The 10,466-nt window shown below is 40.1% G+C and overlaps 1 protein-coding gene across 2 annotated transcripts; it reads left to right on the top strand.

The window, feature by feature from the left end:
* The first annotated feature begins 376 nt into the window (after nucleotides 1–376).
* On the top strand, nucleotides 377–10,039 carry LOC110088024 (OX-2 membrane glycoprotein). 2 transcript variants are annotated; one of them, XM_020810061.3, is made up of 5 exons: nucleotides 377–799; nucleotides 1,444–1,779; nucleotides 4,821–5,132; nucleotides 7,461–7,628; nucleotides 8,929–10,039. In XM_020810061.3, the coding sequence occupies exons 1-5, from the start codon at nucleotides 730–732 to the stop codon at nucleotides 9,054–9,056; spliced, it is 1,014 nt and encodes a 337-aa protein (XP_020665720.3). In that variant the 5' UTR covers nucleotides 377–729; the 3' UTR covers nucleotides 9,057–10,039. The 2 variants fall into 2 exon arrangements, with proteins under 2 accessions (XP_020665720.3, XP_072850057.2); XM_072993956.2 differs by lacking the exon at nucleotides 377–799 and having other exon boundaries at nucleotides 838–1,779.
* Nucleotides 10,040–10,466: the final 427 nt, after the last annotated feature.

Here is a 10,466-nt window from a genome sequence, read left to right as displayed (position 1 = left end):
AAGGAGCAGGTTAGCTCTCAAGAGGTATGGGATGGATAATATATGTGGATGCCATAATTTGCTTAGAACCAAACTGCATCAAATACGATTCAAATAGTGAGCTCTCTATCTGTCTGGATGTGCTCTGATACTAATGAAACATCTAAAATGATCTGTAACTTAGCGAAAAGACTGAAGAAAAAGTGAAAGCCCAATCTGCCACCCACATCCTGCTCAGCTGTTCATTTTCCACCACCTGTTAATTTTTCTCCCATTTATTCCCAAGTTTATAGTTTGTGGGTGCGTGAATGTTGTTTGTTTTTTAAATGGTTTCTTTGCCTATGAAAGTCCAGCAATGGAAACAAAAAAGAGAACGCATTAGACGGAACTCACTGATTAAAGAACTGTACTGTGTTTGCTTAGTCATTGGGGCCCATGACAGGTGGTTTATGATTAGTTTTAGCTATTGGTCATATGGACCTGAATCAATACTGTTGGTAAATCTTCAAACTTGGAAGTTATTTGTTTGTAGTTAACCTTTGGAAAGCACATTAGAAAATGAAACGTAACAGACTTAAGAGAACTGAATTAGGTAAATTTGACAGAACTGAAACCAAAATTCCCCCCCCCCCCGGGAATCTTGTACTTTTTGAAGAAGTGGTTTTATGAGTGTGTTTATGTCTTAAGCTTCAAATGATGCAGTATTTAATACAGTGTATGGTGAGACTCTGAATATATACTGAGCAGTGGATGCTATACTGGAGAGACAAAATGATTGCTGCATCTCTTTTCATCTGCATCTTTTGGACTGATGTGACGGGTGAGTGATGCTCTGGTTAACTAATTAGTTGCTTTGACTTTATATTGATTGTATGTACAATGCCAGCACAAAAGATGCAACAAAATTTTAATTCTGATTGTGAGGCGATTCTACCGCAAGCCCTTCTGGACATTGTTTAAGTAGTACCTCACTTAAGTGGTGCCTTACTATCCAGTGTGGTGTAGTGGGTAGAGTGATGGACTAGGACTCTGGAGAACAGGGTTCAAATCCCCACTTGGCCATGAAAATTCACTGGGGGAATAAAAGTGGTGTAACCACTCCTTAAATATCTCATCTTGAAAGCCCTATTAGGATTACTATAAATAGGTTTGGGCTCAAAAGCACAACACACACAGACACAGACACAGACACAGACACAGACACAGACACAGAGAGAGAGAGACATCATCCAGCAATTATATATCTTGCTGGGGCTATCAATTGGCATTAAGCGAAAGAATGTTACTTCAGCAATATTTTTCCTTTTTGCTGGCAGATGGACAGATTGCAGAGAGATGCTACAGCCAGTGATGAAAACATTGCCAGTTTTGTGATGCTAAGTTTCTTGATGTTCAGTCAGAAAAGATTCCAAGAATTTAGCATCCTAGATTTTTCCCTTCTTTTTCTTTCCTTTTTTCTGGTAGGTGCAGCACAGGTGATTCACAAGTCTGTTCAGATAATCACAGCTGGAAGAAATGTGACTTTGCACTGTCAGCTGGCTGGAATACATGATGTTGTTCAGATCACTTGGCAGAAGGAGCATGAAAAAACCAAGACTAATGTAGCAACATACAGTAAGGCCCATGGGTCTCAAGTGCTGGGTGAATATAAAAATAATGTGCACCTTTTCCAAAGCGGGCTGCAAGTTTCTGCCATCACCTTCCATGCTGCTACATTTCAGGACGAAGGCTGCTACAACTGCATCTTCAACACATTTCCTTTAGGATCCATCACAGGCAAAACATGTCTTAGAGTTTATGGTAAGTTATGGGGAATATTCACAGATAATCTGGCAGATCCGAAGTCATTTTGGCCTAAAAACAATATTTCTGCTTGCTAATGTTATATCAGTATATCAGCAAAACAGTTGAGAAATGTGACACAGCAATAATTAGGCATTTCAATCAATGTATTCTACATTGTAGGATGTTATCAGACAGCAGGAAGGCTGTGTGTCCAGTTGTACTAGGGAAGGCTGTTCCTTAGTACAGGAGCTATCTCTCTTAAACCAACTTTTCAGTCTGTCAGGGAATCGCTTCAGCCCCACCCCCAAAAATAGTAGCCCTGAAGCTGGACCAAAACAGTCTAGACCATGTACAAACTGGGGATGGGCTGGGACACAATTCCCTGAACACAGAGTGATCACAAGGATATAGGCTGCCCCACAAATCATCCAAAATGGGATCTATTTCCCCATATGTTCATGTTACTAGTTTCAGCCTCAGTTCACCTTATACCATCTTAGTGACCATTAATCATCGCAACAGGACTTTCTTCCTCTTCTTGCACCCTCCACACATTTCTAGTTTAACTTGGATGGCATTTTCTTCCCCAAGTTGTGAAATTGTGTGGACACATAGTATGTGTGTTCTTTATTATGTTGAATGGAGAAGTTCAGTGTTGTATGAAATGTGGCTGATTGTGCAGAGTTGCACACACATTTGCAATTATTCTGCCATTTTAAAAATCCATTTTCATTCACAGTTGATTTTCCTGGTTGTTGTTTTTTCTCAACAACCACCTCCAACTGACCTCACCATTCTTTTCTCAGTTCACAGTGACTGTTGCTGAGCTTTCTCCATACCTGTTGTTGTGCTAAACACCTGACAGAGTCCCAGTGGAAAAAGTATTGTGTACATACCTGACAGAGTGCTATCAGTGTTTGTCTAAAGTTTGCATAACTTGCTAGGGCTCATTCCATCTAATTGTCTTACGGGAGCATGAGAAACCTAATTCATGGAGAGACTCCTTCTATAAGACTATCTGTCCCATCATCTCTTAAAGCTCCCAGGAATCCTTGGATCTCTCCCAGGGATCACTACCACCAGTTTCCTTCTTCCTGAAAGGCCAGCATAATGGTGATGGAAGTCCACATGGAGATGCGAAAAGCTCCTCTTTAAACTGCTGGTTTTGGGCTGCAGCACTCCGGATTCCATCTGGGAGAATTCCTGGCAAATTCTGTGAGTTGCAGTGCAAAAAACAAAAGTCCCTTGCCTATTAGTCATGTGTCCAATTGTATGAGCAAAATGTGCTCTAAAACCTCATCAATTAGCTGCAATCAACTGCAGCCTTTACATGAAAACTAACATGATTTTGGCCAGCGTGTAATTTTATCTTTATTATCAGAAATGTCATAGGAGCTATCTATAGGCATCGTGGGACTCATAATAGCATTTAAAAATGTTTCTTTAGGATTTGTGGCACTGAATGGTGAGAACTGGGAGAAATAACTCACACCATGTATAGCTTTGTCTCCCTCGATTTCTTTCTTCTTCTCTGTTTGCTGTTTCTGAGACAATAGGAGGCATCCTTACTCCCCTACTCTTGCAATGTCTGTGAACAGGAATCCCTGGGAAATTCCAGTTGAAATCTACACAAATACTTTTATCAAAAGAATGCATAGTAGTGAGGGTGAAAAGTGAGATAGGAATCACTGGAAGATGACAAGTTATATTTTTGGTGTTTTTGCCAATTCATTCTGACTACAGAGAATCTACCCAGAACAGAGGGTACACAGTGGTTGCAAAAGTCATGGTTACTTTTTTAAAGTGTTTTTTTAAAGTGTTGTATTTCAGAAGTTGGCCACCTCTGAAGAATTAGTTGATACTAGACTTACAAAAAGCCACTCTTTGCTTTCCCATTTCTTGAAAATGGCAAAATAGCAACTCTAAAGATACATTTGAATCCTTAGGTAAAGGTAAACGTTCCCCTTGACATTTAGTCCAGTCGTGTTCGACTCTAGGGGGCAGTGCTCATCCCCATTTCCAAGCCATAGAGCCAGCGTTTTGTCCGAAGACAATCTTCCGTGGTCATATGACCAGTGCGACTTAGACACGGAACGCTGTTACCTTCCCACCGAGGTGGTCCCTATTCATCTACTTGCATTTGCATGCTTTCGAACCGCTAGGTTGGCGGGAGCTGGGACAAGTCTTCTGACCCTGCAGCACAGGCTTCTGCGGTTTAGCCCGCAGCACCACCACGTCCCTATTTGAATCCTTACTTCTGTTTAAAAGCAAAAACCATAGCCGTGGCCTTTCACAAATGGCCTTTCAAAATTCTCCACCCAATTTGTGAGAAGAGAAATTAGTGGATCAAATTTACTTGATATCTCTGGGCAACGAAAGATTCCCCACCAATTCCTGAGCTGATCCTCACCCTTAGTACTGGTTGCAGAGCAGCTGTGTTCTCTCTCTCCCCCCCGCCAGATGATGTTTGTTTTTCATAGTGCAAGCGGCAGCAACAGTGTTGGCAGATGGGCCCCCACTTTCCTTCCTCCACAGTGCCCTCTACTCAGTGTTGTTCTAGTGCATGGGCAGTAGCTGTGGTGGGAGCCAGATGCCAATTAAACATGGATAAATGTGCAAAAAAATCTGCACAGTGGATCTCTATTCCTAGGGGAGGGTGCTGTAGTGAATAGAGAAAGAATAGACTAAAAATCCCTGTCCAGCCACGGAAAATTACTGAGGGTGGGGCTGGAAGTGGTAAACTCACTCCTCAAATAGCTCACTTACCTTGAAAGCCCTATTAGGGTTGCTAGAAATCAGTTCTGACTAGATGAATAAATGGATATAGGATTGCAGCCATGATGCTTTATGAGAAGGTATGTTTTGCATAATAATAATAATATAATAAAAGTCAATGTGGTGACCCTTTCCACTGTTTTCTAGGCATAAAATACTCAAATGTGATTTATCTTTCCCTTCTTCTGGGTTCACTATTCAGCAGCTGGAAGCAAGAGAATGCTGTTTGCTCCTGGAAGCAAAACTATCAATTTTACTCATGAATGATACTTGTTTTGAAGCTCTAACAGATGTGAAAGTGAACGTGAGGCGCATAATTGATCCACACAATACAGGAAGCAAAGCGCTAGAAATCAACTGCTCAGCTACTGGGAAACCAGATCCGGTTGTCACCTGGAAGGATGCCAAGCATGTTTCAGCCAAGCCAAAGGAATATGTCATCCAGCACCCAAATGAGACGGTGACTGTTGTCAGCAGTTTCACTCATGTATCATCCAAGGATGTCTATGAATCTCCAATAATCTGCGTTGTTCAACACCCATCTTTAACTACTGCACAAGAATTGATTTTGCCTGAGCTCGGAGCAGAGGAAAGTGAGTGTCAACCTAAACCAAATTGCTTATTTTTGCAGGACATTATTTTTAAAGTTTCTTTCTTTGTTTTAAACAGGAACAGCATGGAAAAATTTGTCCAGAATCCTATTATCAGTTTAGGCTTGTATAACTGCCTAAGGCTTGGTGGCAAACCGGCACTTAGCAAGGCGCTGATTGCATTTCTGAGTGGATGCCTGATTGTACAATAAGATATATGTCAAGTAAGGAAATCAGCCCATGCTAATAAGCAGCAATTTGCTGCCGAGACTTAGGCAATGTCCATTACCAAGCTTAAATCAGCAATAGGATTCAGGTCCTTCCCCTGCTTTGTTGCAATAGTACAGCTTGTCTCAGTTGGCAGTCATCCATTATCTCTATCCCTTTGTTTTTTCATCTCTTTTATTTAGCACACAAGCTATCTTTCTGTGGTTAGAAAAAAGGTAGCTTTCCATATGATTCCATGTGATAGATGATGTAAAGTGACAACTAAACGATCTCTATGGCTACTCCTTATTTGCTTGTTCTTACAACAGGTCCTACAGTCTGATCTGATGGCCGGTTCTGGTTTTCCAACTAAATCCTGATCCATTCTAGAATGGATCCCCATCCAATTAAATGTATGCTCTAGATTCAAAAGAGTTTGCAAGCCTCCTATTGACTTGAATTGAGAAACCAAAATACTTCTTAATTTTTGTGTTGACATGTTATTAGGTTTGGAGACGTGACGGACCCTCAAGAGAAGTGTAAGCCTGCCAAATTTCAGATACTGTAGTTACTTTAGCGGTTTGCATACTAAGTACTGTACCTGTAAAGTTAGATTTCTTCAAAAGGAAAAAGAAAAAGGTTGAAGCAAATTGTACCGCATACAGATTGATTAGTGTTCCAGCCACAAACAGATACTGTACGTCAATTCAATTCATTTAATTCTGGAACTGAGTCTGGACATTCAGATTCTATCCAGATCTCTCAAAAATCTGGCCAGTTTTAGCAGCTCATGATTTGCTGAATCTGGTGCACATCCCTATTTAAAACAGCAGTTGGCTGACTTCAGGCATGCCTGATCTACTTTGTCCTTTTCATTAGAACCTCAGTTAATACTGAGCAGAACTAGAACTTCAATATGTACTATGGAAATACTAGCTTTAATTCAAGCTGGACATACTAGCTCAACCCTGGATTAGCTGAGCTGTTCCAGTACAAAATACTTACAAAGGAAGGACCTGTTATGGAACACGACACAGGATCGGACACGGTGCATACAGCAACACCTAGGGATGTGTGGATCAACTCCAGTCCACTCTATGCATCTTTGGTTGACTGCTGTTCTAACTCCACCATATGGAGCTGAAGCCTCCACTCTTTTTGTTGGTTTGTGAATTCAAAATCTTAGCCACACTTTGTTTAGACCAATAATATGTCAAAATATTCCTAGCATCGCTGTCCTTTTCGAGTTTCTTTGAGAAAATGTAGCTAATTGATTCAAGAAAACAATTATATCTGCCCCATGTCCTTTCACTCCAGGAACTTTGTGGTCTGCCCTCACCCATTTTTTTAAAAGCTGTTTTGAGCCTCTGCCAGAACAAGGCTCTCCTGAAACAGCATCAGTCATGCTGCCTAGAACCTTCTGCAGATCTGGTTGCTCATGTTTTAGGCCCATTGGGAAAAACAATATTCCAGAGCTCCAAGCAGTCCTGATAATTGTTCAGCAGGATCTGGCAGGCCGTGTGTAGACTCCACCATTCCCACCCCTGGTATATGATCACACCAATACACAAAAATTGTACATCATACAAAAGTGTGTATTTACAAACATTTAAATATCTTCATAAATTGTGCCTGCTTTTTAAAAAGCTAAAACTGCATGGTATTAGCCACATTCCTTCTCCCGGATTGTACTGTCACAAAATCTATACGAGCAAAGCATTTAAATTTGCCCAGGAATGCAGTGATGGCAATTTTTAAACTGGCATCCAGTCCTTTCTTGTAGTACAGAGGTTGCATATTGTATTTGCTTCCAAGTCCATAACTCCCCTTGACACCAGACATAGGGCACTTTACTTTTGTGAATTACCAGTATTTCCCAGCTGTCATTCTGACTGGGGAATTCTGGGAGTTATAGTCCAAAAAAGGCAGCATTTGCAACGTTAGCTTGACATATAGTCTGAGAGAATCGAAGGAGTGAGTTACACGTTGTTGTATATGTGATAACTATATTGTACATGGATTTGAGGTAGACCAGGTGTCCCATAACAAGCTCATTAAGCCACAAATAAGAATGCTTTTGTTTTCCCCCTTGTTCTATTCTTACTTATTAAGTTCTCTTTGCAGATCCAAACATAGATCAAGAGACTATAGTCAAAGCCAGTATCTGTGTATTGGTGTCTGCATTTCTTCTGGTGTTACTGGTTTACAGCTGGAAGAGATTGAGTTCAATGCATAAAAAACAAGGCCTTCCATGTTGGGTTCATCTTTCAAGAAGCAACAGTTCTGGATTTGGTAAATTGAACATTTTGAGTAGTCGTATAGAGGTTGGGAAAGAGGAGTCCATGGCAGAGCTATCACTACTTCATAAATTAGGCTGGGTTCTCAACAGTTAGGAGAGAAGATGGGAAGTTCTTTCTCTCTTCCCCTATTTTTAACTTTGGTTTCTTGTGGGGGGATTACTTAGTTATTGTTCTCCAAATTTTCTGTTCCATAGTTTAGATGGGAAGTTATATAGTTCTAGCACTACTGTAGTTTCTCTTCCATGAATAGGGATGAATGTAAGGGGAGCAGAAAGTGTTTTGACCTCTGCAGATAGACCCAAACATGCCATGTCCATCCCCACCAATGTCAAGGCAGCAGCAATGGAGGAAAAGGGCTTTCAGAGCTTACTGCTTCCAGAACAAGGAGATCTTAGCAGAAGACCTCCTTCTCTTCCTTGGGACCTCTTGTGGTACACTAAGGATTGGTCCCTTTATATAGCTTAAAAATTATCAACATGCTTTGAAAGTTGCAGGTGCTGATTGGACAATGGGAGATTATTAGAACCATTCCCAACCTCTTTTGTTCAATAAATCAGCAGTGGTCAAAATACAATGTTGGCCACATGGTACCTCTGAGTACCTTCCAGTACCCCATACCCTCAAATCTCCAAATTGTTTTTTTAAAGCCCCTTGCACCCTCCAGGGGCTGTTAGAGGCAATTTTGCTAAGTTTTAGTCTGAGTGTTTTATAGAAGGTGTTCCCTGGACTTAAAGCAGATCAGAAGTCTTCTACAAGACACAGGACCGATTTTAAATTTCTATAAAGTTCCAGAGAAAATAGACTCACCTGCACCAGAATGTTTTGAGATTTACCCTTGCTTACTTTTTGGAGTGATGTGGGCCATGGGGAGCATAGGGGTGCAAAGCAGCCGTCCAAGTTCTACGAAGTGTTTTTTTTCTTTTTCGTTTTTGCTGAGGATATGTATGTTTTTGGTCTGATGGGCAAATTTTTATATAGTAACCACAATAAAGATTATTAACTGTAGAGATTTTGGAACATTTATAATATAATATTCTATAAATTTAGTGAAAAGGCCACAGAGAAAATCTATATGAACTTAATTTCTTTAGTCAGTTAAAGACCTCCATCTTAATCAAGGTCTGAAGCTAATAAATATCTAACATGAGAAATATATTTCTTGCCTGCAGTTTGTATGAGTTTGTATGAGAAATAGAGTTACACGCAACAGTGACCATTTTAGACCTAACACTTTCAGTCTGTAATGTTGGCAGTTACTCATTTACTCCTAATTCCTCTTTTTTTGCCCCCAGCTTCTTCCTGCAAGTCCTGGAAGTGTAATTCATGGAAGACAGTCTTGCATTCAACAGAAATTCCCAGTGATATCTCTTCTCAAAGGAAACCTTCCAGACACATGAAAGATCTTTTAGACCATTTTTAAAATGTGCACTCTTAATATTGGCATAGAAGCAATGGATTTATTCCCTGTTTTCTTTATAAAGTACACTGCTATTCAGCAGTTCAGGTAAATTGTACAGGAACATTCAGTCATTGTTATTTATTTGAAAAGTGTCTTTATATGTCAGAATAGTTTGTATTTATTTGTTGTACCTTTCTATTTTTATAGAAATTGACAGAAACAAAATTTCCCCTCTTATTTTACTTTATATGTTTTTAAAACTGTTGTTAATTATGCCTGGGATTTTTCAACACCCAGGCAACTTAGGAAAGTACTTTGCTTGTGATGGAGCAATTCCACACCCCTCTCCCCACCAGCCGCTTGAACGGTGCTACTCTGGAGAATATCAGGTTTTAGAGGACTTTACAAACTATGGGGTGAGAATTGGATATTCTGTATCTTTATGCACCATAGCTGACAGCCAATGTGGTGTAATGGACAAAGTGTGAGACTAAGCCTCAGAAGACCTAGATTTGAATCCCTATTCAGCCTTGCACACCCATTTGGGAAAGATGGGGTGGTGGTGGCACTGGTAGACAGCTCCTTGAACATTTCACATGCCTCAGAGGAACTTGGAAATGGCCACATTGAAACAATAACAATATACAAGAGAAAAATTTCCATAAAACTAAAAACCGGGCCTTCTCAGCAGTGACCCGTTGTCTCTGGAACAACTTACCGTTAGGGATCCACCCCCTTGCTGAGAGCCTTCAAGAGCAAACTAAAGACCTGGCTCTACAAGCAGGCCTTCCCAATAGCCATTGCTTAGCTTTACCTCTTCTTTTTCCTTTTTTCCCATCTTGGACTCTTGTAGTAAAATTGGACCTCATTTTATATGTATTTATGTTTTCATTTATTATATTTGTATCTTTGGTTTTTGTATTTTGTGTAAACCGCTCAGAGTAGACATGTTCTAGATGGGCGGTGTATACGTCTAATAAAATAAATTTTAAAAATAAAATAAATGGTGCTTTGGATTCCCACTTTTTGCTTTCTGTTCTCCCATTGACCACTATACTCCTATATCATGGTAACATAGGGAGCGGTCAGATCACTTAGCCTAATATTATCAGTTCTATTCCGATAGGAGATGCCGGGCATTTAACCTGAAACCCCAGTCCAAAAGGAGGTTTGCAAAACAAAGTAGAGACAACGAACTGCAAAGGATTAGTTAATCAGAACAAGTAGGAAAAATAATGGAATCCTCACCAGGCAAACCTTCCCCTAGTACTGCTATATAGCAAAACACACTGTTGTGATTATCTTCTGAAAGGCAAATTTTTCATGGCTTACAAGGAAAAGAAGGGAATAGAAAAAGTAGGGAAATAACATACTATCTCCCCTGCAAATATTAATTTAGAGTAAGGGTTCCTCAACAATGTCTTGCATTGT

Source organism: Pogona vitticeps, chromosome 3, assembly GCF_051106095.1.
Source record: "Pogona vitticeps strain Pit_001003342236 chromosome 3, PviZW2.1, whole genome shotgun sequence".
In the NCBI taxonomy this organism is placed as follows: Eukaryota; Metazoa; Chordata; class Lepidosauria; order Squamata; family Agamidae; genus Pogona; species Pogona vitticeps.
The sequence above is the reverse complement of the archived record's forward strand: the minus strand, read 5'-3'. Positions and strand labels throughout refer to the sequence as shown.